Source organism: Suillus clintonianus (assembly GCF_016758775.1).
Source record: "Suillus clintonianus strain FC179 chromosome Unknown DEU56scaffold_2, whole genome shotgun sequence".
In the NCBI taxonomy this organism is placed as follows: Eukaryota; Fungi; Basidiomycota; class Agaricomycetes; order Boletales; family Suillaceae; genus Suillus; species Suillus clintonianus.
Window position 1 is genome coordinate 900,960 of NW_024539226.1, and position 27,676 is coordinate 928,635.

A 27,676-nucleotide genomic window follows, 5' to 3' on the forward strand; every position below is an offset into this window, starting at 1 on the left:
GTGAGGATGCGATATACTAATCAAAGGTCCATGCAGTCATTAACGAGCCAATAATTCTACCCCAAATCTGGCCTATAAAGGCACAGTCGCCGCGTCACGCACCGAAATCTCCATACCCATTCATGACCCCTCGGCCCTTGTCACAACGTCCTCCACCCTGCTCTCGTCCCCTCCTTCCTCAATCTCACTTCCCGAACCTTCCTCAGCACACCGCTTGCAAGAGCACGCAAACCGCCATCCCCTCACGAGCTCCATGCGGCGACGCCGGCGTGCTACCTCGAGTGTCTCCCCAGGGCGCTGCGATACGTCCACATACGCTACGCTGATCTCGTCGCCTTTTTGAAGTGCGCGGGTGGCCACAAGTTGCAGCTGTGCGGTGCCAGTTGGGAAGACGGGTTTAGCGGAGGGTGCACAATTGTGCGAGATCTAGGGATCGATATGAGAAAGGTGTGTCGAACAGCAACTAAAAGCTTACGTACGTAGGATGACACTGCGTAAAAGCCCGAGCCTATTTGCTTGGAGGTACCGCAGGGCGTGCGTGTTTTCTCAGCGTCCTCAGGGCGAGCACTTGTCTCGGGCTACATTATAATTTAAGAACACAGCAATTCTTAAAACGCATTAAAAATTCACCTTATCATCCCTGCCCTCCCCGAAGTATACTCCATAAGCGTTGTACGACATCTTCCCGACGAAGGTTGCATGCCGCTCGTCCGTAAGGAATTGTTCAAGTCCCGGGAGCGCAGTTTGCAGCACATCCTTTAAGACGCGAGTCTCATGATCCGCGGGGTTCACCTCGAGGTATCTTAGGCGCTCGAGGTGATCGTAAAGCGAGTACTCCCCACCGTCCGTGAGCACCGGCTCGGATGCGACACCAGGTATTATTCCGCGAGGTAGCATCTTAGCGGTCTCCGCGCTGACCTGTCGCGCAACAAATCGTGCCACAAGTTCTGGTGCAGCCTTTTTGGTCTCTATGAGATACTCAACGAACGCTTTCTGGGCGTTGTCCCGCTCTTCACGTAGCGTGCCTCCCATTTCAGGCGACATGGCGGCGGGTAGAGGCGGCTCGAGCGTGAAGAGCAGAGTCTGCGAGTGCGCTTTGTGCTGGGTCTCGCAGTCAGATGAGCAGTAGATGCTGTGGAGGCGGTCGGATTTTGGACGAATGGGATCGTTTTGGACCTGGCGCAGGCAGTAGCTACAGTGTGTGCCTTTCCCTTGAAGATCGGCATCGAGAACGGCCACGATTGGATCTTCCTGAGGAAAAGATCAGGACGGATTTAAAAGATATAAAGCAGGTGATTTACCTGGTAGATGACTTCACCGGCCTCAAAATCTTTCGTCACGACAAGGACTTTCTTTGACATAGTTCCGCCCTTGCCATCAGGGACATCGACAGTCTCAACTGCGACATTCATCGCCTTCGGCGGGAAGAACGTATAATACCCTATCTCATCTTTAGTCCTACATCGAGAACGCGCACCCAAGCAGCGCACCTTCAACTCGGTCTTTGACCTAACGGTGACGACCAAAATATGTAACAAAACTCATTATCAGATACCATTGAAACAACCAAAAAAAATAGATATGCAATTTGACAGATAGGAGGTTGGGGTGCGGGCTACAGAGCTAGCATATCCCCAACTCGTAGTCATAGTCACAGGGCAGGCGTCTGACTGCCCGGATCTGTGACCTTATCCCACTCTTGCGAGGACGCTTCCGAGGGTGGGCCCCGCGAGGGACTCAATTCGTCCTCCTCATCAGGAGGTGAAGGATTATGACTCACGTCCAAATTGGTAAGTTCCATCACGAGCTGTGATGGCCAGGTCAGCACAATCAGTAATCATCATAAGACAAACGTACCTGGAAAACGGGTGGAGGGACGGTCTTTTCGTAAATCACAATCAGCTCCACTGGTGATGGATACACGCGCAATGCACGGTAGAAACACATCGCAGCAGGGAGGTGGAAAACAGGGCCTTGGAAATCAATCAATCAAACAGAAATCCCTCAAAAACGAAATTGCTAAATACCTTGCGCACACAGTTGTTCACCCATACCAACTTGCTTCATGAAGTACTGTTCCTTTTCCTCTGGCCCAGGTGGCACTTCTTCGTTGCGCACACTCTCTAGCGCACTCCGCAACTCATTTGGGTCCACTCCCCCGGTCGCAGTCTGACCAGATTCAGAGGGTGTCTGGCTCTTCTTGACACGCTTTTTTTCTTTCCCTAAAATTGTATGTCGGCTGCGTAACAAAAAGTGCTCCTGGTGAAAACTTACGAAGTTGTTTGCGGAAGTTGGCATCGGTTCTTCGCTTGTGGTCGAAGTACACGGCGTACGCAAGGACACCGCCGAGTGCGACGCTTGCAACGGTCAATATTGTCGTGGACCTGTTCATGTTGTGCGAGAAGAAGAGAACAGAAAGGTTTAACGTCACTCAGTTGGCTTAGGAAACTCGGCAATTATGAATTATGTCAGCGACCCCTACAACTTCACAATTCAATCACAATCACGTGCACACCAAGTGACGTTCGTGAGTATGATATCATTGACAACTCTGACCTCAAGGGTCTCAAGTACACGATCGTAAATAGCTAGAATGTACAAATCCCATGCTTGGATGTTTTGTGGTAACTAGATACCCTTGTTCCAGTCGGCAGGCAAATCACATTTGCAAACATGGCTCCGAAACACCTTAGCCCCTGGAGCCATACAAGTCGCTCCATGCATAGGATCATGTGCCAATTCAGTCGGGCACTCGTAGTTCATGTGCATTTGCCCGAGAGCAATATTATCGTTTCCCTGCTCGAGCAGAGCTTTCTTGTATTCCGGAAGCCGAGGATGAGAGCATCTGATGGCAATTTTTCCAGAGTCTACAGATTGGAGTGGTGCGTTGCCCAAGCAAGCTTTGAACATGGCTAGTGGGATGTGAACAAGGGCACGCCAGCAGATATTAGTCGAGAACTTACGATCGTATCCCCGTTCCTCTAATTTCTTCCAATTGATGCTTGCAAAAAACGGGTGACTGCGAATCGATTCCCAGTCGGGCCTCATGGTATGGTGTTTCGGGTAGAAAATCTGACGCGGACTTAATGTCAACATCGATGGCAACAAAGACCTGAAGACATACAGAAAAAAGAAGATCCTGGGCATCCTTATCTTGGATGAGGCTAATTTCATCCCCCGGTTTTATGAAGGCCAGTCGGCGCTCCCCATCGTAACCCGCAGGTAACTTGCGGTCGTCGCCAAATTTATGTGTTCCGTCACTGTAATGATATATAGAGTACCAGTGCTTGCGAGTCGGAAAACCTTTAATGCCAGGACGATAAAGAACCAGAGGAATTACTCACTCCACCATTTATTAAAAAAAGCTCCAGTAAGATGGTACCATAGGTCCATGTGTCTGTCTTGAAGTTATATCCCTGCGCTTCACTGTCTTCGCCAATTCGCTCTGGAGGAAGATAACCATCTGTACCCGATACACCGTACATGCGTTCATCGTGGAATTGCTGATAATTCAGTTTGCGGTCCATAACTTGGGCGTTGCCAAAATCTGCAATGCACACGTGACCAGACGGAGTTACAAGCACATTTTCCATCTTCAAGTCCAGATGTACGACGCGCAGTTTGTGGAGATGCTGGAGAGCAAGAAGCTTCGGGAACGGCAAGGCGCGTTAGATTGAATGATTATGTAGAACATAGGAGATACTTACAAGCTCAGCAGCAACAAGACGCAACTGCCAATGCATGAATCCGAATCTTGCCCTAGTGCGAAGGGTCTGTGGGTAGAACCTCTGAAGGACGTTCAATGCAAGTCAGATGATGATCAGGAAAACGCACCATTACGAAGTAAAAATTATCCACGTCCTCAAAAGCATGCAACAAAGGAGTCAAAAATGGAGATCGCTCTTCGGTGATGCGCTTGAATGTTTCATATTCAGCACTAACAACCGCTACTGCTCTGGGGGAGCCTTTAAGCAATTGTTGCATAGTTGGCCGTTCATCCTTGGCGCAGGAAGCAAATTGCGCAAGCAACCCAGCCTTGTCGATGACCTTGATCGCGACCTCCTCTTTGCGGTCCTTGATGGCGTACCAGACATAACCGAACCCACCGCTGCCAACCTGTGCCGTGGCGACGTATCTGTGTCCACCTGCCTGAATGACATAGGCAAGGTTTCCATTGTTCGAGATCCTTTTAATGGTGACTGCGCCTGAATCATGCTTGAGGTTATCGGCCCGTGTTTCCTCAGGCCTCGGCGGGCAATTATGCGACTGCAAATTCGAGGCAGCGAATTCAAGAGTCGGGGACATGTCGGCAAGGAGTACCTCGGTATTGCCTCGTGGAGGTCGTAGTAATGGGTCCTTGTCGAGGTTCTGCTTGGGAACATCCCGTGGTAATTCGAAGGGGGATCCCAAACCTGGAGGACGCTGTAAATCTTGCGTGCCCTGCTGTATAGGGTGTACAGACGGTCCAAGCAAAAGCCCAGCTTGGACTCCTAATTCCTTGTCCGCGGGAAACTTTAACCCAGGTGGGCATCGCTGTGGCTCATCCTCGGTGTGAGGGGCAGGCGAAGGTAATTGATCAAATTGAAGTTGTGGAAATAGAGAATCGTATTGCTGTGGGTCCAGGTGCGCTTTCTGAGAGGAAGGGTTGTCGGGGATAGTAGGAACCACGGACGGCACGACAGCTGCGACGGCAGGTACATCAGACAGTCCTGCTATATGAACGAGTGATCTTGCGCCAGCACATTCTTGGGGCGTCTCGATATCCTTGCTCTCGATGGTCTGCATGGTCCGAGCCAAAACCGGTGTCCTGGCGGCCAATTCGGGGAGTGGAGAATAAGCAGGTGTCACGGGGGCTGTGCAAGGTTGGACCTCGACTGGTCCTATGCATTGGATATTGTTGTCTCGAATGGTGTCAGCCAGAGAGGCAGGTCGAGTTAAGGCAGTCTTGTTCAAGAGTTGTCGTTCATCTGAAAACTCAACAGTAAGCATCCGTGTTACACTGACGGGAGATATCAAGACTATCGATAATTTGCATACCTTGAGTCATACCGAGTCCGAAGAGACCTAGTCCATGGACGGAAGAAGGGGCAGAATCAGGAATCGCATCGACTAGCTCCGTCAGATGCGTAGCGGTTGTTTCGGTCTTACATTCGACCGAAGGATTCGATGTAGGGGTCTCTAGAAGCGGTCCCTGGGTGGTGTGTGTGTGTCCTTCACAAATTGTGCCAAGAGTGGGTGATACTTGGCTTTGTTGAAGGAACATGTGGGTACCGTCGACAGTGGGGGACGATACTACGTGAAATTGAAGGTTTACATTAACCGGAAAAGTTGCTTGGGTAGCTGGAGACCGTTCCGTCAGCGGAGCAACACACAGAGTTGAGAGATTTGATGCAGGAGCAGGCGTTGCAGCAGTAGCGACGTCCACCGCAGTAGTAGATCCAGATTTGTTAGATCTTTTGAAGATGCGAGCAAGCAGGTGTTTGAAAGTCATTGGTGAGTGTGAATGGTGTTATGATGATATCTGAGCTGTGGTCCTCGAGAAACCGGACTTAAATACAGCTCGGACATATTCTACGCCACTAGGAATACTGGATCACTAATGTGGCCAAAGCGTAGTTCACCTTGCAAGCGGGCAAGGACCACCACGCTTTGGCTCATAGCAAAGCAAGTAGACATCAAGAGACAATTATAACTGATGTCCACAACGGTCTCCTGCCAGTGATCGGAACACTGTCAATATAGATAATAGTGCAGGAGACAAGAATATCTCTTACGTAATCTGAGATCGGTGTGAAAGGTTCAGCTTTGCATTGTGCGTAAAGCTGTAGGGTGGGACCAAAGCGGCGCGTAGTCTAGCATTGACCTTGGGTGAGAAGGGAACCATAGTGTCGTTAAACATGCCCCTGGTGAACCAAATCAAGAGAGTTTTGTCATAGCACCATGAGCCAGATTAATACCACCCGAGATATATCGTCAGAAGAGCCCGCCACAGGGCTAGAGCCTTTCTTTGATCCCACATCGAACAAGTCAAAGCAGCATGGGCATAGTGGAGGATCGTAATTTATGTGGCCGTTGAAGGAGTTGAGAGAGTTATTGCAGCCGGAAAGGTCCGTGGCGCCTTTGGATGTTGTTCTCACGGGCGTGCAAAGGGCCACTAGTTGGTGGAGGGAGCTCACACCAAAACATTCCTCAAGGCAAGGCATTTCCGTAGGGAAATACCATAACGCCGAGAGGACGACATACAAAACCAAATTACAGGTCATGAGCGGCCTGGACGCTGCCAGTCAATCCAAGTCTACGACGTCTGGCGACGACGAAGGGCAACATCATAATAATTTATCATCTCAGGCTACACATCTTTTCCACCAGGAGGATTCGCATCAGCCCCCTCTTTCCCTAGATTTTTCTGGACTTTCTGGAACGGAGGATGGACTAGGAAACCATGTCGTCAATCATATTGACCTTCATGACCCACGAGGTTCGCTTATGGGTAACCTTCACCGCGTTGGAGACCATCCTAAACTTGACGAAATGACAATGCTCGAGGCTGTGAACCCTTCTGATACACACGAGGACACACGGGAGAGTCGAGACTCAGAACCTGATATTAAGCGTGTCAAGGTGAGCCATGCATATATCATCTATCAACCTTCTGCATGTCGGCATCTTGCATCTCATCCTTGTATGGTTGGTCAACCATGCCAGGAATGGGTCGTTCAAACAACGTGGTGTACCTTGGCGCAGACCAACTTGCTACGCACCAGCAAGAGTGCCGACGCTCTTGCTCGTTCATCCGTGCCTGTCCTGTTTTCATGAGTTCATTAAGGGCCAACTCTGACCGACGTTTGCCACGTTCTACAAAGGTTTACAAGCTCATTGGCTCACAATGGGCTGACCAAGGGACCGCTTTTTGTTACGGACAATTCGAGAACGAGACCAACCAAGCTTTCCTTATCGCTCGCTCAGAAGTCCAATTCGACAAGCTCATCCTGACTACTCGCATCCGCACCACTGACGTCTATCAACGCCAACAAGGTCCGTTTGTATATATATTTACAAGGATCTGCTGATACCTACTCACGCGACCACCAGATACATTGATTGTCTGGACGGAACCGGACGGTGCAGATTACGCATTGAGCTTCCAGGACGCCGATGGGTGCGCAGAGGTGTGGAATTTCATCATTGAGGTCCAGCGTCACATGAATGTCGTTGGTATGTACAACCCTTGACCCTATGCCGCACTGCTTCTATTCTGGTCTCCTTCTGTTGCACTATCTAACTTTCACGCCTTCAGGAGAAAGTAGTGTTGGCTCATCATCTCCACGAAGTGACCACTCGACGACAGCAGCGATTATCCGCTCTGGCCACTTGCCTCAGCCAGAACTCGGGAATATTCCTGATATTGAACGTGCCATAAAAACACTAGTGCGCGGACAGGCGATTAGGGAGAGAATATGCGAGTACATTCAGCGAGAGGTCCGTCGCCAAATCACCGTACTCTTCACGATGGACCGCTAAGCTTTGAGCAGGAATACATCTTGAAGATGATCGATGTCTTCCAGAAGGCAGAAGACTTGGAGAACGCTGAGAATCTTCATGCACTGTGCAGTCTCATGCAAACTATATGTGCGTTCGTCTGCCGTCCGTGATTCATCTTTGTTGACATTGTTTTGTAGTAGTAATGATTCACGATCATGGGCTATACGAACATATCCTCGATGATAGCGTATTCTTTGGTGCCGTAGGCATGCTTGAATGTATGTTGCCTGTTATTCCTGCGTCTTTTGCATAAAACTCAATCCAACTTCTTCAAAGATGATCCCGAGTTCCCAAATCACAAAGCGAACTACCGAGAGTTTCTCCATGTAACCTCCAAATTTCACCAACCTATTCCCATACAAGACCTCATGATTCAGAAGAAAATCCACCACACCTACCGTCTACAGTTCCTCAAAGACGTTGTTCTTGCACGCGCTCTCGACGACTCCACCTTCAATGTTCTCAATTCCTGCATTATCTTTAACCAAATCGACATCATCAACCATGTCCAGCAGGACACTATGTTTCTCCGCGAAATACTGTCGCTGTATGTGAACGAGGAGGTTTTGACGGGAGGGAAAGAGAAGGATGAGAAGCGCGAGGAGATGGACGTTGATGGCAAAGCCAACGGTGCTCATGCGAATGGCTCCACATCAACCCCAAGGCCTTTCTCATTCGGCCCACCAAATAATCTCTCGGAGCATGAGTTGGCCATACGTAGAGAGGTGTTGGTGCTCATACAACAGCTCTGCGTCATGGGTAAAAATGTGCCGCTTGCTGCTCGTATCTCCCTCTTCCGATCCCTTGTCAACCGGGGTATCCTATTTGCAGTCCAGTGGGCATTCTCACTTTCAGAGAATGACCCAGAAGCAAAAACAACAATCAGCATTGCGGGTGAAGTGATGTCTGCGCTACTCGATCACGATTTAAATGGTGTTCGAAATCACATTACCAAGCAAGCCTCAGCTATTGAGAGGGAGAGTAAGGAGGGACGGCCGATGGGAGATCAAGCTGAGACGCTTCTACGAATAATGTGCAGAGTGTTGACACAGACTCGGGATTTGGCGTTGCAATGTCAGATTGGAGATGCCCTGAAGACCATGTTGGATGTCTCTCCCAAGGATGGTCCTGATATGACACCCGTGAGCGTCGTCTAATCTACATATTACGATCATCTCACAGCTGCTACAGGCTGGCTTGAATGTCAAGCTACTTCGGCCGAAAGACGACCCAGGAACTGAGAAGTTTCTCGATTACTTCTACAGGAGATGTATAGAACTCCTATTCAAACCATTCAGCGACATCCCTGAATTTAAGACCCAGACTGGTTCGTTTCTTGACGTGTTGGTCACGCTTTGTAACTGATTCATCATATTCACAGAGCCAGTGCTGAGGCTTTCGCGCGAGAAGACTAACCTTTACCTATACTTATGCGACTTAGTATGCAACTTTGCTCAACAGCATGGCTTCCGCATTCACTTTCACATGCTTTCCTCCCTCATCTCTGCTCGTATGGCCTCATTTCTAAGAGCCCGGGACAAGCACTTACGTCTCGGTTCGTTTCTCGTTCTTATAATGTGCTATTTATACTGACAGGAGAGCGTAGCTGCCTTCCGCTTTTTCCGCATATGCCTCAAGGTCAACAACCCCAATTTCATGATTCACCTTATGAAACTAGACGTATTCAAACCGATCTTGGATCTCACGATACAGGAGTCTCGGCGGGACAGTTTACTAAGTGCCTCATGTCAGGAGTTCTTCGAACATATGCGTCGTGTGCGTCATTTCCTCGTTCTTCTTTCGTTTAGCTGATTATATGGTATAGGAAAATATTAAAGACCCAATTAATCACTGCATGACGAAGCATGAATCGTTGGTACGGCAGCTGGCCGCATCACCGCTCAGTGGTCACAGGTTTATGTCCTTCATTCGACGGTGGGAGATTAACATCGAACCTCCTCCCAAAGAGGAGTCACAACCAGTCAAGTATGTACTTATTGTCTGACGTATAGGCCGTTACTCATTCTCGTCATAGGAGCCTTCGGGATCCTCGACATATGGGTCGAAATATTGACGTCGAGGAAGAAGATTACTTCAATGCTGATGATGAGGAAGGCGATCACCACGCGCCCTTGAACTCTCCCCAAATCGGTAGCCGTGATCCATATGACGAAAACCCCCCATTTATCTCTCCTCATTTACGCGGGCGCTCTTCATCACCTGTGCATACCGCATTGAAACGAAAGCGACGCGGTGCTATGGTTGGGAAAGGCTTCCGTCCACAAACACTTGCACTTCCTCGCACTCCGCCCTTGAAATCACTCGTGGATTACCGCGACGAAGATGAGGAAGAAATTGGCCCACCCTCGCCCAAAGTGCCCTCGGCACCTGTATCCAAAGCCATTACGACAGGCGGCCAACACAACTCGCCCCTTTCGCCCGCTGCAGACATACCACCCAGTCCCAGATTGTCTCATCGACAGATTTCTTCACGCCCGCCCCCTCTTCCTCGGCGGTCCTCTTTGGATGAAGAGGACAACCTCTTGGAATCTTTACTTCGTTCTAAATCCATTGCTCCATCTCCTTCGAACGCCTCTTCAAAGGGAGCTTCCAAGCTGCCCATACCAATACGGCTCGGCGATAAGCGGAGGAGAGAGGACGATGATGATGAGCAACTAGACCTTTTGGCAGCCAAGCCAAAACGGCCTGATCTAGGTCCACGAAAGGAGCCTGAGCCCTCGAGCGGTAGAACAATTGCGGTGAAGCTTGGAGAGGATCCACCGAAAAAGTTCAAGCTTGCATTACGAAGTATCGTGACCGCAGCGCCGCAACCCTCGACACCTGTACCTTCAGAACCTGGTGTAAAAGACGGGGATACTGGTTAGCTAGTTGTCTTTCCTGTGCTTATAGATCGTACATTCGTTAATTTTATTCGAGGGAACACGAAATAAACACTACGTTGTTTGAGCACCAAACGAGGCTACATAAAGTCTGGCAAACGCGGGATATGCTATTGGGGTGCTTTGCGCTCATCGAGCGCCTCAAACGATATCCCACACCTCAATCCTCTTCATCCATCTGTGAGCGACACGTACTGGCCGCTTGCAAACCATCCGACCCGTGCAGCCATCGAACAAGATGTCTCTTGCCGATATACCATCGACCGGAAGTGGACATGGGACGACACGTATTGTTGCTCGCGCCCTCCTAGCAGCCTGTGCTTCTTCCAAGGTATCTTCGTCACCAAACGCAAAGTCGGTGTATCGCAGAGATGCTGCGGTAGTTCGTACTAGCGAGGTGATCTCCCGACGCTTCTTCAACCTCTCCCCCGTTCCCTCCCCAAGCATGACGGAGATGAACTCGGCTTCAGGAGGTTGAGGCGAACGAACGCTCAACGCAGCTCGTACGCGGAACCTAGGCATTAAAGATGTCTCTGTGACTTCTTCAGGATAGAAAACGAAGCCTTTTGTCGATCCATTGAATGAAGAGTCCATGACTACTGTAGGCGGGGATGGATCTGCAGGATGTATATGCGAGCCCAATATCCTGGTGGCGATGCCCCCGGTGGAGGGACTGTCTCGGGGCAGCAAAGTCAGTCGCACGAGACCAAGGAATGTTTTGTGGTCATCCGTACGGTTGTGGAAAGAGGCGGTGATTGTGACACCTTCGTCATCGTGATAGCCGCCTTCGCCACTGCCAGCAGGACGGGGATAAGGAAACATGGGGTCGTGAACAATGACTACATTGGACAGTTTGGTACCAACAACACCCTCGTGGCTACGTTGCAGGCGGCCTGTAGACGGATTTGGATTAAGATCGTCAGCCGGGCCCTGCATTTTGCATTCATTGTTTTCGTTGGGTAGGGAGGGAGGAATTTCATATGCTTCAACCAATGTGTGAGTCGATGACGCGCGTAGCAGCAACAAGTGTGAGGTACACGAAAGCATAGACTCGACTGGACTCGGTGAAGCCATGTCCTGACAGACTAGTAATCAGCCAAACTGTACACGGAAATGGACGTATGCTTTACATCGTGCGTCACCGTAAATGTTGTGAATGTTTCAATGTCAAGGCAGAGAATGTGATCACTCTTAGGCCCTGGGCTTCTGAAAGTGCCACCTCGTGCGTACTTGATGGCAATTAGCCTTGGACCGAGCGATACCTCTCGAAGACTAGATAGATGCATGTCATGCCTTGTGAAGACTTCTTGAAGTATGACGTGTGGCTGAGAGCCTTTCGAGCTGACATGGAACTGAAATACCTTCCTGTATCAAAACTAGCGTTAAATTTTACCGGTATCGAAGAAAAAAACAGTGACAGACAGCGCAAAGAAATTCTCCACCAAAATTACAAATGCGACACGTTCTCCGTTCGTCCGCGTGCTTTGGACGCAACGGAGGTCAAAAATCATACCGGATGTCGTATACAACACAGTTGAATGTTTAGCATAGAGCTGCAGGGGTGCTTCTTCGGCTGGGTTATTTCCTTTGTCTGCATCCAGGTCAAAGCACCTGACGGGTGCCTCTGAAGAGCAGATGCTGGTGACAATCAACCAACGGCTGAAAATGAGGCCATAAGGAGTATGATTCCCGGTGGCATCCGGATAGAGTTCGACTGTTCTTCTGCGAGCAACTCCGGGCAGTGGAAGCTCTTTGTTTCCAAAATTCAATGTTCGGGCATTGTATCTCTTACTGTCCGTGACAATCCTCCCATCTCGTGGGCCATTTGTGCACCAGCGATCGAATTTCTCACTTGAAGTTAACCACGACTGAAGATAGCTTGCGGAGTGGGTGGTCAACAGTGCGGGAATGCGTGGGCGTGAGGATGTACGGTAGAGATTATACCAGGTTGCGTCGCGGAGCACGGTCGATCTGAGCGTCTTGGACACCTTGTAGATTTCTTTCAATAAAAGCCAGAGAATGCGAGAACAAAAACATACCCTTTGCAACCTGACGACATCCGTCACTGATAGGTAACTGAAAATATGGTAGAGTATATCTTCTGGCAGTGTCTCAAATGAGATGACCGCTTGAATCATCTCGAAAGAAGAGGATGTCAGCTCTTTGCCGCTCGGTCGGAAGGCCTTGCGCATTGAGGAAATGGAGATGTGCATGATGTTCACATGAAACAACGTCGCAAGCCCAACTTGTGGAAACAAGGCTTCTCATGCGGCGAGCGTGCGGAAGCGTCAATACGCAGTAAGCACCGCATGGAGAGCACGATGTTCTAGACGTCCAGCTTCCGGATCAAAGTTGTGCTAGAAATGGCCTTGGATGAAATCGTGGCAGCCTAATCCTGCGGCTGTGACATCAGTTCCGAGCTATGATTCCAAAAGTTGCTTCTTTCCCAAAAACTTGAAGCACCACCATGGCCCACGAGCGTGGAACAGTTTGCTGAGTTTCAGCAAATGGATCTGCTGGAGTGGGCAGTATCACAAAGTTCCCCTGAAACGTGTGTGGGAAAATAATCTCTAGAGGTGAGGCCCGAGGCTTTATGTTCATGTACCATTCGGACCTACAACGTTGCAGCATACGAAGAGTTCGATCTATGAAGCCATCTATATACGTGGATCATATGGTATACACCGTCATCTCTGATTTTTAGAAGAAATCGGGGCTCTGTCCGACACAGCTATTTAGAGATAGATAGTTTCACAAGCACTGGCACAAGGGTCAAGGGATTGATATACGAGCCCAACGACCTGACCACGATTCTCCCGGTGGCGGCGGGTTGATAACGTAGAGATAGTCTCTTGATTAAGACCAGGAATGTTCTAGGTCTCTGTGAATGTTGCACAATGAAACCACGATCGCGATGCCTTCGTGGCCGTTCACTCCTGGGAGGGGAAAGGGAAGTCGGAGCATGGGATCGTACATCACCTATGCGTTGCATAGTTCATTAATCAATTATTCATGACCACCGCAAATCCTTTCTACCGGTATCATTGTCTTCGTGAAACATCCAAGTACGTGAGATGACGGGACCTCGACTGCCTCGGTTACATCGTGAGCCGGAGGAAGAAGTCGATGACAACATGCAAAAGGATCGATGCGCCAGGGGTACGAGATTATGGATCACGTCGGGACCTGTGGAAGTACCTCCTATGGTGAACTGAGAATTCGGTTTATTTCAGCATATGAAGTCGCTCTTGCAGCTCGGTTGTGTCCAACGCCACTTAAATCGCGGGATAATAATTGATGGCAAGTAATCCTAGACCAAGGGTTACCTCTCGAACTCGAGTTTGACGTTTGGACGGAGTACCACGAAGCTGGAATAATTTTCTAAATTACTGTCAGCCGTAAATCATGCGCAGTACAGCCAGAACTAACAGATTCACCGTAAAGGCTAGCCACTATTGCGACATGTGCAACACGTTCACCGTTAATCGGTGTGCGCATCAACGCACCCGGGCCAGAATTGGAAATTTCCACCTCGCGGAATTGTAGGGAACCTGTTGGATCATCATCAGCACAGGATCTTCACACCTTCGAAAAGGCCTATTTCATCTTCTTTTCATCGCAATTGGTAGAACATCTAGATCATGACAATATACTTGGCAGAAACGAAGCCCGGCAACTAACCCGTGATAAGCAAACGTGCACAGACACCACCATACGGCGGCGGCCATTGACGTTGACGATGACGAGCGAACGACCTTCGGAAAACCATGTGGTGAAATATCTAAATTGATTTCAAATCAGATAGACACCGTATACTTGCACACATGACCATGGACTGTGTTCCTATTGCCTAAGCCCTCGGTAGAAGCTGATTGGCAATTTAGCACCGCTCTGCGCCCTTGCAGCAACGCCCGCCCTGGAGTTTGCTAAGCAAGCCAGAAAGCGAATTGCGGATCCGTGGTGTCGGGATATGCTGGAGATCGCACCGGTAATCCAAGGATCCGATTAATTCTCTCTTGGTCGGTTTTAATCATTGGAGCCAGCTAATAAAAAGGGGTAAACCTTTGCCTGGGTACTTCATTCTTGCAAGAGCCTGGGTAACTCTATCCAAGGAAGAAGTTATTGGGTTTCATTCTAGCCTAGTCCTTATATCCTTTTTTCGCGTAACTATGACTTAACCCAAAGAACTTCAGTAATGGACTTGGAGTCAGCTCACCTGTACCGATACCCGACAGCTACTTCTTAAAGGTTCCTCCAGCATGCAACACGAGTTGTACCTTGGGAACAAGAACGACCAACTCGGCGAGCGAACCGTTTTCCCCTGTTGCCTGAAGAGTTGGTAAGTTATTGTTATTCCTGAAGCACAGCCGCCCAGCGCAGCCCTAGTAGCGGTCGATACGTCATTCTATTTGGGCAGTGCGTGCGGTAGTCGGGGGAAAAATGGTATAAGAAATCGAGTCCGTACGGACATGTGCGCCAAACTTTTTCAGGGGGGTAGCGATAAATGACCCCGCGATTTTGACAGTTTTTCTAAAATGTTCAAATCCCTCGAGTTTGACAGAGTTTGACGGGTTGACAATTGCAATAAACAATTGGGATATTGGAAACTCTCATAACTATCCAATTGTATGTCGCCGCAATATTGTCTTGCTAATATGTTATGACAGGTTATGACGTGCATGAGTTTCCGATGATGCGGGCTGGCTGACCTTCATCGCAGTCGTCGCACAGCATGAGTGCGGGGAAGGGCGAGCAAGCCGCACAAACTTGAAAAAAATCATATTAGCTTGGATTGGCCAATAGCAGAATGAACTGTGGAAGATGGCCCGAGAATTTCCAAAGACTTACTACGATGAAATTTCAGACACATGCAGCAGCGAAAAACCTGCACCATTCATTCAAGCTGGCCACCAGCCCGGCGTGCCTGCATCCACCTAAAAGTTACGCCCACATTAATTACCGTGAAAGACCGTAAATCTGGAACCTCCTGGCTCCTCCAGGCCACGGGTAAAAATAGTGGGAGAGTTCGCGTTACTACCACACTGACTCGGACTGTAATATGTATCCCTGAGGTAGGGGTGAGTGGAAGGGTAGCGGAGTTGTTAATCAACTTATCAGATTTGATGATTAGTCTTCTATGACTTTTGGGTGCAAGTTCATCGATCGCGTCCTCCTGGGCAAAACTTCTTTTCAATAACTAGTCGGAGCATAAGTTCTTTGGCAATAATGCATTAAACTGCTTACTGGAAATGAGCTACGGTCCGTATGACGACCCGAACGTCGCTACATAGGCACAAAAGTAATTAGTCGAGTTTCAATTGGAGGTCATGCAAACACACTCCATTTTGGACGTGGCACGGAAGACCCGATATTCACCCGGGACGAAACTCAAAAACAAACAAAATCGTATGTTTTGCGTTGTCGACGGGGCTGGTAAGAATAGTGGTGTTGTTACAGTGAAATTATAGTTGACGATTCATATAAATCAATATAATCATTGTACTCTCCATGCAGTTCGTCAACTATAAAAAAATCCTACCCAGTCGCTGTTTCCCTCGGCGCTTGTGCAATTATGGCACAGATCGTAGCCTCAACAGTTAGTCCTATCGACGCTCCGCTCCCTCGCCCCAAATCTGTGGCATTAATATTTGCTCCTCGTTATACCCGAACCCTGAGTTGCCGCAAACGTGAACATTCCATTTAAATTTCAGGTCAAGAGCACCGAGAGCCGACCAATATGTATTGATAATTCGTTCGCCTGGCGGGCCTTTCGAGAAATTCCTTATTCTTTTCAACGGCGGAGACTCACGCTGTCAAAGCAAAGGGACATGCGCTTGGGAATTGGGGAAAGGAAGGGCAAAAAAAAAACCTGCTGGCCTCGACCCTGCATGACGACCGGAGCCCATGGACAAGGTCGAATATTGTTTCAGTTTGCTAGATGTTCTTAATTAACGCGGTGGCACTTGCTTTGGCAGATCTTGACGAGGGACTGGCTGGCTTTTTTCGATTATGGATGCGAGCGGGCCGGGTTTGGGCCGGGACGTGGGCATCGCGGCCGATGGGTGGTCAACCAAACCCATCATGTGATGTCCGAATTCTCCGAGCGCGGGAAATACGGGTCTCTGTGCGCGCAGCACACTGAGGAATCAGCCTCGCATCGCAGGCGCTCTCATGGAGGTAAAGTCCACGACCCTGACTAGAAGTGTCTCCAAGAACACGTGAAGCACTCGAAGCGTCCATCTGAGACTGAAATCCCTGCATTCCCGACGAGAAGAAGGCATAGAAGTCCGAAGCAAACGAAGTAACTCGTTGTGCTTCGCTGGCAGAAATTTTTCAATTGGGGATTTTGGGCCATTAGGGCGGTGTTCCCGCGACACCATTGCTCAAAAGGATTGGCGGCCGGTCACACGACCTTAGTTTCGAAGGGTTAATGGGGTGACAATGACTTGAACTTGCTGTCTCAGCGCTTGCCACAGCCGAGCATATTCGGAGGACTTTAATGTTGCCACGTAGGTTGTACGTATCGTAGTCGAAGTCTGAGTCAGAAAAACGGCGGCCGGGCTATAGTAAGTTCAGCGCCTCCTCCTTGAACGAACGCATACGGCACAAATTCAATTCAATTGAATAGAGGATAACGTTGACCTACTTTTTCATGACGCTTGTATAGGTACGCTTTACTTATGTAGGTCACAAAAAGGGCGTGCATTCTTGTGCTTCTGGCTTGCCTCATGTTCGCCTGTTTTGTGCCACCTGGGCAGCCAGGAGCCAATATGATTGAATAGGAATATAACTCCTGTGGCTCGGCGCAAAAGGGGATGAGTGGATTTCCCAGTGGGCGTGCCTCACGAAGCAGCATGTTAATGAAGGGGCGTGGTCCAGCGTGGACCTCAAGAACGTTATCAATTTTTACCTCTCCAGGCCAAGTGCTTGTGGTTGCTAGCGCGGTTGAGTCAACCTTAACTTATTGTCGGACATGAATATTTGAATGGCGCCACCAATGCACAACAAAAAAAATTCATGTTCCTGCGTCTGAAATTCGAAAAAAAAGGTTCTAAGTAGGTATACTAACTAACAATGGCGTTATACAAGTACACTTTCCCCTTTCTTCTTCCGTTGCATATTCGGCGATCATTCGTATTGGGTATCTATCATCGAGACGACATACAGAGCGCGAGTATGGCTGGCAGGGTATGGTTTACGGGGCGATATGTATATGCGCAATATAGACATAGTCGACAGAGTTGGATGCGAGGCCGGAAATGTAGGATACAGGATATATGTCGGAATATAGATACCGTTTTGCCCGCGTCTTTGTCGTCGCCGTTTTTGCGACGAGGTGAATAATTAAATAAGGTCGTGAAATCGAGCAGCTCAAGATCGGGGGATGGTGCGAATTGTAAAACTGAATAAATACCAAGATCCAAACGAGCGTGATGTCGAGGCATGAAAACACGTGTCGCTCAGGATGACGGGGGCTCTGCTGCTGCGGGTACAGGCGATGAGGTCATCATTTGAGGTGACGAAATCTGCATGTGCGTGACCTGCGGCGACTTTTCAGCGGGCGCTTCAGACGTAGGACCCTGCAGGGGCGCAAGTGACTGCGGTGGCATTTGTGGCGAAGCAAACTGCACCCGGCGTGGTTGCTCGCAGAGCCCAGGCATCGACCCCCGACGCAGCATCTCCTGTCCCTGGTATGAGACTGGGGGCTGTGGGAAGTAACTTGGAACAGTTGCTGCCTTCCTTGGCGCCTGTTGCTGAAGAGACGCTATGTCCGACAACGGGGCGTTAGGGAGCCGAATTGGACCCTGTGGGCCGGCATCGATGGGCGGGCTCTGAGAGCTGCGAGGAATAGGGAACGTTGCGATGGAAGGCGATGAATAGCTCGAAGGGGGGCCGGAGATAGAGCCAGGGGTAGGAGGCTGTGATGAATACACAGAGACTGTAAAATTGTTAGCACGTGCTTGACAACGCGTTTAAAGAGTGAAAACTTACCATTATCATCCCAGTCGCTGACAGCGCCACCACTTGATGCGGTACTCGAAACGGAGCTACGCCTTGCAAGACCGAACTCTCGCGGCTCCTTCTTGATCTGAGGGGAGCCAGCTACAGGAGCGGGTTTTTGAAGTTTTTTCTCGCCAGGTTTACGCGTCTTTCCACCTGCCCTGAGCTCATCAAAGCGGAGGGGTCGGGGACGCAAGTGGGTACGCTCATAAAGACCACATTTATTGCAGACAATCTTTCCAGGATTGAGAGTGGAGCGACGCCATGAAGGCGGCTCTGTGGTATGACAATTGAAGCAACGGCGCCTGAGGTACTGAGTCTCTTTGCTAGCAGCATCATCTGTGTGTTGGATGGGGACTGAACCACCAGCTCCCGAAGGGAGGAAACCAGGGTGGTGATGCCCGTGAAGGGGATGTGCAGCGAAGCCCAGCTGTGAAGGAACTATGAGGGGTGTGTCCTCGAGTTTAATGGACTGGGGATCGTGGGGGTGACGGGAATCAGATGGATCTGGGGAGAGTGAAAGCGGCTCATTGTACATGGAGGGGTATTGATCATAAAATTGGGGGTGGTGAGGTATATGATGGGGGTGAATGTCATGTCTGACGTAAGGGAAGGTGGCGCGACGGAAAGTAGGATGATCGGACTGGCGCAAGTGCATTTGCTGTTGCTGTTGCTGCTGTTGTTGCTGCTGGTGTTGCCATTCATTGTAGTGCGCGTGATCGTCAATGTAGACTTCATTCTGGTATTGTTCTGGGTGTTCTGGCTCGTACAACTCGCGGAGAAGTGAAGCTTGTGGTGGAGGGTAGTTGTAGTTTGATTGAGATACCCAAGAGTCGTTTTGGATCATTGATCCTGCGTCTGATGGAAGATATGAGTCTTCCTGGAATATGGTTGGGACGGTGGGGATCGGATGTTTGAAGTTGTGAGGAACGAGGAGGTCAACGGACTGAGGAGATGGAGTACGTGGTGTTGATGAAGATTCGGAGTAGGCGGGGGAGGAGTCGGGGTATGGAGATGCGTATGTTGCGAAATCCATGATGGTTGAAAGAAATGTTTACAATCGAAGAGACGAGGAATCGGTAAAATGCAAGGACCCTGCGGGTAAATTATAAGAAGAAGGTCCATGCAGTGTTCAAATTTGGACTAGAGCAACCTTCTCTCCCAGATTTTGGTTACTCTTTCTTTCTAGCCCGTTCCACTATCTCGGTTCAACGCGGAACATCCCGTTCAAAACAAGATTCAGATTCTTCCGGTACCCAGTCAGATCTCCGATGTGCTTATCGCACGACAAACATAACAAAACAAGGTGACATAAGCGCTTCCTCCATATTACGTCCATTTAATTCTCACGCACAGCTAGACTATGCTTGAATTGAGGTAACATCTCAAGTGTCTGGCTTGTTGTGATTGGTCACTGCAATCCTGTATTTTGTATCACTTTTACTAAATTGAGACTTTTGGTCTCACGCTTCCCCTCACCCCTCGCCAGCGCCAGTTTCGCAAGTCAAACCCCGTCCCTCGCATCCCTGAACACTCCGTTCAAACAATATTCTACCGAGTCAAATTTTTCTACTTTGAGACCGACGCCATCACCGCAACATCCTACTAGTCTACTGCCGCTGCCGCTGCCGCTTCCCGCGCCCATTTGCGAGTGGCCGCCTGCGCAGCTCTATTCTTATTATTACTTCCCACTCAGAGCTTCCTGTCTAAATTTGGAACTCCCTTTCCTCCTCCTACACTTGCTGTATCTCCCCACCTGCTGTGTCGTGTTAACCCTCCCGCTTCCGATGCAAGCAGTCAAAACTGTAAATGAAATACCCGCGGTCTAAATTTTGTGTTAGCGCGGGTCCTGTCCTCAACCCTCCCTTCGACAGCAACGCCAACTGTTTTTCCGCATCCTCAACGTCCGCGGGCCGAGCGTTACTGCAGATGAAACCCCGGTATCTCACTCGACTACCGACCTGCCCCTGTTGCGATCACCCGCATTCGCCATATGTATAATGCACGCCGAAACTCATTCAAAGGAAGATCAAGGTTCGAGGTCTAATTGGATATATGGACTGCTATTGCATGAACCAGTTTCGTCACGCGTCATAGCCCGCTCGCACGTTTCCTCAATTCAGCATCTTCACAACGCCCTCTCCATTTCCTGTGCTAGCGCTACACCGGAAAGGACAATCGAACATTGTGCCACATGCACCGCCGATGCTGTGTTCACTGTTTTGGCCTTGCGGCTCGACCGAATTACAACATTCATTGTCACAGCATCACCCTCGAATTTGTTCATGTGACCATCTTGCCATGGGCTATGCCTGCAATGCAGTATTGTTGTTTTGGCGTGGGTCGAATTCAACTTTGTCGGTTGGGGCATTTTTGACCCCAACCTCAGTCTCTCACGTAACCGCGCTAGAATTTCAAGTTCCCAATGAAACACTCTATTCATCTTACTGGTATCCCTAACCTTTAGCAACGAGATGTCGAACCATATGCTCCGTCGTCAATGGGTCGCCTTGTCGATCCTGTGAAGCAGTTGTGGACACAGCAGGTGGATCGTCCCCCACATCAAGACGGCATTCTTTCAATAGCCAGCACGCGAATCCCCACTATCATTCGCTCGTATGATCAATGATGCACAGCACAGGTTGAAGAAGGTTTCCTCGACTTTGAAACATGGGTTTTAGAGCGGCATAACGACATTAATATTGTTCTATAATCACATCGCCCGCCCCAGATGCAACTCTATGAATTTCATCTTACCATCAAACCCAGTGAGCGCAAACGGAGATGAACGACGATAAGGACTGACATTGCCCTTGAATTCTTTCTGCAGTATCAGGTGGTGTCTCGCTCGAGGGTCCAAGTGACGTATTTTTGTCCGCAGGTTTTGAAACTTTGGTTTAGCGCTTATCTTTGTCACGTTGCACATTGAATTGGTTCCGCTGTCATCAAAAAAGCTATGTATGGAGTGGGTTCACACATACGGACTCGTAAGCGGGGACGGGGACTGTGGACCTTGTCGCATTGCGCAAAGGTCCCATAAAGTTAATGCTGTGCATTCTCGCGCCACCCTACAATAGGTGCCAACTAGCTAGCAACATAAGGTAGCGGCTACAATTATGATTCATTCACATTCTATGATTAAATGAACGGCCAGCACTAGTCTCCCCCGAGCCCCTGAACATAGTACCGCTAAGAGTAGATGAATGAAGGTGATCGTTTATTACGACGTCTACGGGCATGGCTAGCACAAACCCTCGACGAACCTTCTTTGAGCACTCCCCGTGCTCCCCGTGACATTTTCCTAGGCCGCTCACTTCTATCTACGTCTATCCGGTGTCACGTCTAGCTCCCATTTTCTCCACTCCACGTTCCACGAAGCTTAGTATTGGCTGACTGAGTTGACTCGGTATATTCCGCAGACGATGGGCTAATGTGCCTTTTCCTATATGTTGTCGATTGGGGGGAGCGCTCGAGTTTTGACACTTTTATGGATAGACGAGGTATCATGTGAGTCCAGCCGAATGGTAGCTCCCTCTCTTTGAGGTGCGATGGCAGCGGATGGACAGCTGGCTAACTCCACAGCCCAACCTCCTATCGCTAGCTATTGGAAGAGGGAGGGGGGGAGAGCGCCAGGGCATCATGAGGTCGCCGCGGCACTCAGGCTGGTGTGACCTTACCACCCCTTTCTATTCATAACCTTGACACAACCCAACCGTCATGTTGACGTAGCGGATGCACTCCGGCATTCAAAATTCTTATCAACACCAGCACTTTTGCTAGCGTGCTTGCCCAAAAGGCTTCTTCCTAGGATTTCAATTACGCGGTTCCGCTCATATTGTAAACATAGTACTCCATCGAAGTTAGCCCATCGGTGTCTTCGGCAGCCCGCGACGCACGCACGCACGCTGGCTTCTTCCTTGCACCGGTAAACCCCGTATCATTCACATCTTTCACCCGCGAACCACAAGTTTTCTAGGCAGGTTCGCCTCTTTCTAGCTCTATTTCCTTTCAAACGAAGATTCCTACGGCGAACTTTGAAATCACCGGAGGCACGCACTGTGCGGGCAATCTGTACGTATTGGCAACAGGGCGCAGGGATGCCGTGAGTCCACTTGTGCACGGTCTTAAGTGGAGGTGATTTCGTTTATTTTCTGCCTTGCGACTGAAACTGGACTTTCGGGACTGTGCGGATGCAAATGGTTGAACTCAGCTCGCCCGTCTAATACAGGTTTGTCTCTTTTCAAAATGCGCGTGGTGGTGGTGGACTTTGGACGAAGTCGTTCCTAACGCCACTGCTCGGACCGTCTACCCCGGACCCTGGACAGCCATTCTAAACGCCACGAAGACTTCTTTCCGACTATTGTCTATCCCCCCCCAGCTGTCCCCTGTGGTGCAGCTTTGACGTGCTACGTACACGAGATCACCGCCGGGGACGGTCGTGTCAGCAAGAAAGTTACGTTGGGGAAGGGTCGGACAGTCGGACATGCCGCCATGCCGTAATCAGGCCACCCATTGGACAATGGACATTTCCACTCGAAACAAAGAAGGTAGAGAGGATATGGCAAGTCGCGTGTACATTAACCCTCTTCTGTATTAAGCCAACCAAGTAATTTAGCGTGCGTGCGTGCGTTACTCGAGCCCCATCGTCCTCAACCAGCTGTCGGTTCTTCGACCCTACGTCTTTTTTTTGTTTTCATTAACAAGAAAAGAAACGATTGATTATCGCTCCATTCTTGGCATGTTTCTGCCCGAGGTTTCCGTTACCGGAGGTTCGGAGTTTTACAGGACAAAAGTACCTTTACAGAGAATGGATGCCAGCGAGTGTTAGTCAATAACTTCATTTCAATTCTCACAGTTACCGTATCACCGAACTAGTGTCAATGAATTGTTGTGATTCCATGGAGCGGGAGACAGATAGACATGGAAGAGACTTGGGCAATATCACGGCATCGTGAATTGTACCTATCTAACTCACGGCCCTTTGCAGCATCGGGTCATCGCAACCAGGGTGTGCTCTATAATTATGGTCCCGTTATGGCATGCAAATTGTATTGTAACTATTGCGGCAGGAGCTCTAATTGGTGACATTCTGTGGGTCAAGAGTGGGCGGAGAGACTGAGGGTTTTGTCTGGTGCACGTTCCCGGTAACATCAATTTGCTAGTATACGAGAATGAGTTTCAGCGCTTGGACTTCCATTCCTTAAAGTATGTATGTAAGAGCTCCTCCTCAAGCTCCGGTCTTCCATTGTAAACCAATGGCAGCTCTCTTGGCTGAAAGACACAAAGAAGGAATACTCGAGTCTATTCTTCCTGGCAGAACAAGGAGACTAGATCAAAGAAGGCAAGGTACAGCAAGTCAACCCAGCTGAGCCAGTATGTAGCACGCGGAGGCCGAGAAAGAAGGCTGACAGTGACATTGCAGAAACAAGAGATGCAGCTCCCTTCTTCCTGTCAATTCGAAAAGAACGGAGCTTGCATGGAGGGAAGAGTCACCAAGAACGGCAAGTCGAAAATATTTTTGCGCCACAATTTGGATTGTCGGTGCCTGCAAGGCAAAGCGCCACTGCAATCATGACACGTTGTCGAGATGAGGCGTGGCTCGTTGAACGGACAACAAAGTCATCCCATGACATACATGCCAGGTTACCTGTATCCCCTATGGTCAGTTATTAGCTATTTGAGTAAAGTTGGAAACAAACTTTGAATCGCGAACGGGAATTGTATGGGTGGTTACGAGTCGCATGTTGCTGCACTCGCACATCCGTGTTGAGAGGAACACTACGCCACATTGACATGATTTCAACGGGATGCCATTCTAGACGTCGTCGATCGAGGGAAACCATGAACTTCATCTGAAAAAGAATACATTTATTGTGCCCTTGCATAACGGGTACGCCGGCGGCACCGTATACTTGGTATTCCAAGAAGCTTGGTCTGGAACTCCACTTGGCGAGACTTGGGAGAAACAGATGTTAAAACGCGGGAAATTCATATGGGCTGGCATCGCTTATCGATACAGGAGAATTCCCACTGAGCAGTCGAGCGCCTGGCGTGTGTACACGCGAATCGTGTACTCCTGGACACACGTTTTCCCCCCATATAACGTAACCAAGACAGCTCCAAAGATACAGTGGCTATCGCAGGTACCAGTATGCTGCAAAAGTGGAAAAGACCAAGCAACCAACGACCAAGTAAGAAAAAACAAGCGAACGTACGGATTGGGTTCCAATGGGGATCACGGCGAGGGGAAAATAACTCGATTATGGACGAATGCTCACACAGTAGACGCCCTGCTTCAGGATTAGTGATTTGATTTACATTGTATTTTTTTCGGACAGCCCGTGTCGCGAGCCTACTCTTGATCTACGTGATCGAATCTAGGACCCTATCCTGTACTCCACTGCCACCGAACGTTGCCAGAGACAGCCGCATAGTAAGGGAAAGCCAGATATCATGATCAGGAGGAGTGCAGCATAGGAACCCCCGGTCTAGTCGCCAAAGAAAGGGTGCTCTTCCCGTAAAGGTAGCGGCTGTAGGGTGGCCGATTCTGGGAAACAGAGGACATGTCATCGATCATCGATCACCTATAGACCCGTGCAATACAGCAAGAGTGTAATGCAAGTCTTCCTATAAGCCACTCATCAATGCAACAGGAGCGATGGAAACGCTGTTGCAGATAGCCCAGTTGTCCGCTGTCCCAAAGCATATGGCAACTCCGTTCTACCAGCACCTGCCCGACACCTCATCTTCCATCACGATGATTTTAAGTTCCCCTGAAACTCCTTTGCCCAAGGCCACAGCCAAGGCGATACGAAGGGGAATGTGAGGGTAGAATAGGGCCTATTTCTTCCGGCCTTTCCGGCCAGGACCAGACGCGGGAGGACCCATCTTTCTAATGCACTCATCACAGAACCAACTCTCAGGGAGTGGTTGCTTGAGGTTGACACAAGGGAGGTGAAACTGCGAACGTGTCAGATAATCGCTGCCAAATATGAAGCATAGGCTTACCCATTGATAAGGGCAATCTGGGTTGTCACACGCGATCATTTCTCCGTAACTCAGCTTCTGGCAGAAGCAGTACAGTTCCTTATCTTCACCATCTTCGCCCTCTTCACCTTCACCTTCTTCTGCTTCTTCTGCACCTTGAGTTTCCTCTCCATAGTCATAATCGAAGTCCTCAGCCTCGGATGAAGCTCCTCGTCTTCTCCGGCGGCCCCGAGTAGAAGGGGCATAGGCAGATGGCGCGGGTGATGGCAACTTAATAGAGCCTTGCGCCGTCATTAATCTCCGTTCTTGAATCTGACGTTTAGCACCAAAATTAATGGCATAAGCCTGCAAACTCACTTTTGAATGCATTGTCCTCCCCAGTAACAGAAGCACGGCCCCCGACAGCAGACATGCTTCCTGAGCCACTTGCCAGAGGGATGGCGGTACCGCCAGCGAACGCATTTCGTAGGCTTTCATTGATTTGAGCGACCGGATTGCGTCCTCCAAGTACATAGCCGGCAGTACCACTACCAAGCCCTGATACAGAGACTGGAGTCGAAGTCGCAGCGCCAGCGAAAACAGCTGCTGGATCCGTTTCCCCTTGTAGAACGAGGACACGGCCCAGGTCATATTCTAACCGGGCCCGCTTCCTGGACAGTAGATCGACGATACGAGAGGCTATGGCAATTTTCTCGTCTGAAAGCGCCGAGAGTTTCTCTTGAGCGTCCTTCAGTTTCTCAGTTGGTGGTGTTGTTATTTTATCTTTCTCTTTCGAGGTGAGGTCCGCGCCGTCTGATCGTAGGGAATGTCGCATATATTTGTGAGCCTCTTTGGCTAGATCATTTTGGATCTCTGAAATTATAAATGAATATGAATATGCATATCTCGCCCGAGTCTGTGGTATTATAGTCACATACCTTGAGAGTCGGTCTCTTTCGAGCGAAGCTCTTGCAGAAGAAATTGTACTTCGCTAGGTAAGTTATCAAGGGCTAATTAATTGAGCCTCCTTAGCTTGCTGAATCCTATGGAGTGTGAAGTAGGCTCACTCATTATGAATTCCGACGCTATCGTGACAGCTTCCTCCAAATTTTGGACGCTCGCATTGTTCATGGTCTTTACGTTCAGTATCGTCAATTACCAGTCGTTGGTTCGAGCTCAGGGTGTGCTGAGCTCGAGCTAGAGGTTGACAAACAACGACGTGTATTTCAAACTCCGCGAATCTCGGTTATGTAATCATGATGAAAGTAAGTTGTTAATGATGAAAATCGTTTATCTTTTGACGGTCAAGGCGTCAGTCAAGGGAACTCTCGACATTCAAATAAATCAACGTCAACGTTCACAGCAGCTTTCAGGATCGCAACTTCTGTAAGTAATAAGGTCACGAAATAATGGAGGCACGGCGCTAACTAATGTACCAAACTGGTCACTCTAGTGGAAGTTTACCACGCAGACTTTGACTGACAAGTTACACCCAGGATCCTGTACCATGGGATCAAACTAGTCTCCCCTGTCCAGATTGAACATGTGATAATTGTGGCGAAGTCCTTTCACCAGAACTTCACTAAAATTAACACATGTTCAACTGTGCCATTGACTTTCCCCTCGTCGTGGGTCCAAACGCTTTCACATGATGAAACACTCAGGATAGCCAGCACCGCAATTTCAAAGACCGTGTGACGACACCGACGATGTTATTAAAAGAATAATGCTTACAGCAACTCTGTTAGCTGTGCGATGTCGAAGGTAAGCCGATGTCATTATTCCCTTCTAATGTTTCGACGCTTCCAAAGGCTCAGACGCTCACTGACCTCATCTGTCTTACAGAGGGTTCAAACAGGCACAACCGCAATGCACCCGCTTCGGCGACAGCGCGGAAAGTGCGGCTGCGCATATCTATGAAATACAAACCATTCAGCCACGGACTGAATGTTCCGCTGCCGGGTTCCTGCGACGCCACCACGGCGGATACAGTGAAGTGTTGAAGTTAACAATCCAGTAAAAATAAACACACCATCAGTTCCCGAATAGTCTGCGAGTTACCGATAAGTGTTCTAATCATATCTGCAGATGGGATGCGTCGTAGTGACGCGCCTTAGGACTGCGTTCCTGCTTTGAGAATTTGCACTCTCTGGCCATCCCGGGTAGTGAAGTTACTACGGTGGCGGGATGCTGTACACTGCGATGAAACTGACGACAATGCTGTGTTCAATGTGAAGAAAAGTTGATAATGTCCCTCGATATGATCA

At 49.4% G+C, this 27,676-nt stretch overlaps 7 protein-coding genes across 7 annotated transcripts; 1 reads left to right on the forward strand and 6 right to left on the reverse strand.

The window, feature by feature from the left end:
• Positions 1–120: 120 nt before the first annotated feature.
• DEU56DRAFT_867816 (uncharacterized protein) lies at positions 121–2,392 on the reverse strand (the record flags this gene model as incomplete). Its single annotated transcript, XM_041355450.1, has 9 exons — positions 121–426; positions 480–578; positions 631–1,251; positions 1,302–1,441; positions 1,491–1,509; positions 1,781–1,807; positions 1,858–1,973; positions 2,028–2,222; positions 2,275–2,392. 9 exons carry the CDS (start codon positions 2,390–2,392, stop codon positions 121–123), a joined length of 1,641 nt encoding a protein of 546 aa, XP_041215355.1.
• A 236-nt stretch (positions 2,393–2,628) lies between these two features.
• DEU56DRAFT_723394 (kinase-like domain-containing protein) lies at positions 2,629–4,305 on the reverse strand (the record flags this gene model as incomplete). The annotated part of the gene is made up of 6 exons (XM_041347768.1): positions 2,629–2,912; positions 2,964–3,072; positions 3,125–3,286; positions 3,345–3,647; positions 3,708–3,788; positions 3,835–4,305. The coding sequence occupies 6 exons, from the start codon at positions 4,303–4,305 to the stop codon at positions 2,629–2,631; spliced, it is 1,410 nt and encodes a 469-aa protein (XP_041215356.1).
• A 1,278-nt stretch (positions 4,306–5,583) lies between these two features.
• On the reverse strand, positions 5,584–6,093 carry DEU56DRAFT_233177 (uncharacterized protein). Its single transcript, XM_041345201.1, has 3 exons — positions 5,958–6,093; positions 5,775–5,903; positions 5,584–5,712 (listed from the first exon to the last, which is right to left on the reverse strand). Exons 1-3 carry the CDS (start codon positions 6,017–6,019, stop codon positions 5,676–5,678), a joined length of 228 nt encoding a protein of 75 aa, XP_041215357.1. The 5' UTR covers positions 6,020–6,093; the 3' UTR covers positions 5,584–5,675.
• Positions 6,094–6,126: 33 nt separating this feature from the next.
• Positions 6,127–10,505, forward strand: DEU56DRAFT_233202 (component of IIS longevity pathway SMK-1-domain-containing protein). Its single transcript, XM_041345202.1, has 12 exons — positions 6,127–6,621; positions 6,864–7,035; positions 7,093–7,215; positions 7,298–7,479; positions 7,533–7,629; positions 7,680–7,760; positions 7,819–8,684; positions 8,734–8,869; positions 8,924–9,097; positions 9,149–9,318; positions 9,368–9,528; positions 9,578–10,505. The coding sequence occupies exons 1-12, from the start codon at positions 6,262–6,264 to the stop codon at positions 10,425–10,427; spliced, it is 3,372 nt and encodes a 1,123-aa protein (XP_041215358.1). The 5' UTR covers positions 6,127–6,261; the 3' UTR covers positions 10,428–10,505.
• DEU56DRAFT_233315 (uncharacterized protein) lies at positions 10,506–13,003 on the reverse strand. The gene is made up of 4 exons (XM_041345203.1): positions 12,482–13,003; positions 11,865–12,430; positions 11,573–11,807; positions 10,506–11,519 (listed from the first exon to the last, which is right to left on the reverse strand). The coding sequence occupies exons 1-4, from the start codon at positions 12,653–12,655 to the stop codon at positions 10,584–10,586; spliced, it is 1,911 nt and encodes a 636-aa protein (XP_041215359.1). The 5' UTR covers positions 12,656–13,003; the 3' UTR covers positions 10,506–10,583.
• A 4,427-nt stretch (positions 13,004–17,430) lies between these two features.
• On the reverse strand, positions 17,431–19,574 carry DEU56DRAFT_975954 (uncharacterized protein). Its single transcript, XM_041359589.1, has 2 exons — positions 18,435–19,574; positions 17,431–18,381 (listed from the first exon to the last, which is right to left on the reverse strand). Exons 1-2 carry the CDS (start codon positions 19,477–19,479, stop codon positions 17,903–17,905), a joined length of 1,524 nt encoding a protein of 507 aa, XP_041215360.1. The 5' UTR covers positions 19,480–19,574; the 3' UTR covers positions 17,431–17,902.
• Positions 19,575–25,283: 5,709 nt separating this feature from the next.
• Positions 25,284–26,540, reverse strand: DEU56DRAFT_906541 (uncharacterized protein; the record flags this gene model as incomplete). The annotated part of the gene is made up of 5 exons (XM_041356832.1): positions 25,284–25,403; positions 25,452–25,735; positions 25,788–26,282; positions 26,348–26,419; positions 26,477–26,540. 5 exons carry the CDS (start codon positions 26,538–26,540, stop codon positions 25,284–25,286), a joined length of 1,035 nt encoding a protein of 344 aa, XP_041215361.1.
• Between the last annotated feature and the right edge of the window lie 1,136 nt (positions 26,541–27,676).

Coding starts and splice junctions, on each gene's coding strand:
- DEU56DRAFT_233202 (XM_041345202.1), top strand. CDS start 6,262: ATGAGCGGCCTGGACGCTGCCAGTCAATCCAAGTCTACGACGTCTGGC. Junction 7,480..7,532: donor GCGAGTACATTCAGCGAGAG/GTCCGTCGCCAA, acceptor AGCTTTGAGCAG/GAATACATCTTGAAGATGAT. Junction 9,319..9,367: donor TCTTCGAACATATGCGTCGT/GTGCGTCATTTC, acceptor TATATGGTATAG/GAAAATATTAAAGACCCAAT.
- DEU56DRAFT_975954 (XM_041359589.1), bottom strand. CDS start 19,479: ATGGATTTCGCAACATACGCATCTCCATACCCCGACTCCTCCCCCGCC. Junction 18,382..18,434: donor CAGCGACTGGGATGATAATG/GTAAGTTTTCAC, acceptor ACAATTTTACAG/TCTCTGTGTATTCATCACAG.
- DEU56DRAFT_233315 (XM_041345203.1), bottom strand. CDS start 12,655: ATGCACATCTCCATTTCCTCAATGCGCAAGGCCTTCCGACCGAGCGGC. Junction 11,808..11,864: donor GTGGAGAATTTCTTTGCGCT/GTCTGTCACTGT, acceptor GTTTTGATACAG/GAAGGTATTTCAGTTCCATG. Junction 11,520..11,572: donor CATTTACGGTGACGCACGAT/GTAAAGCATACG, acceptor CTAGTCTGTCAG/GACATGGCTTCACCGAGTCC.
- DEU56DRAFT_233177 (XM_041345201.1), bottom strand. CDS start 6,019: ATGTGGGATCAAAGAAAGGCTCTAGCCCTGTGGCGGGCTCTTCTGACG. Junction 5,904..5,957: donor CTGACGATATATCTCGGGTG/GTATTAATCTGG, acceptor TTGGTTCACCAG/GGGCATGTTTAACGACACTA. Junction 5,713..5,774: donor TCACACCGATCTCAGATTAC/GTAAGAGATATT, acceptor GATCACTGGCAG/GAGACCGTTGTGGACATCAG.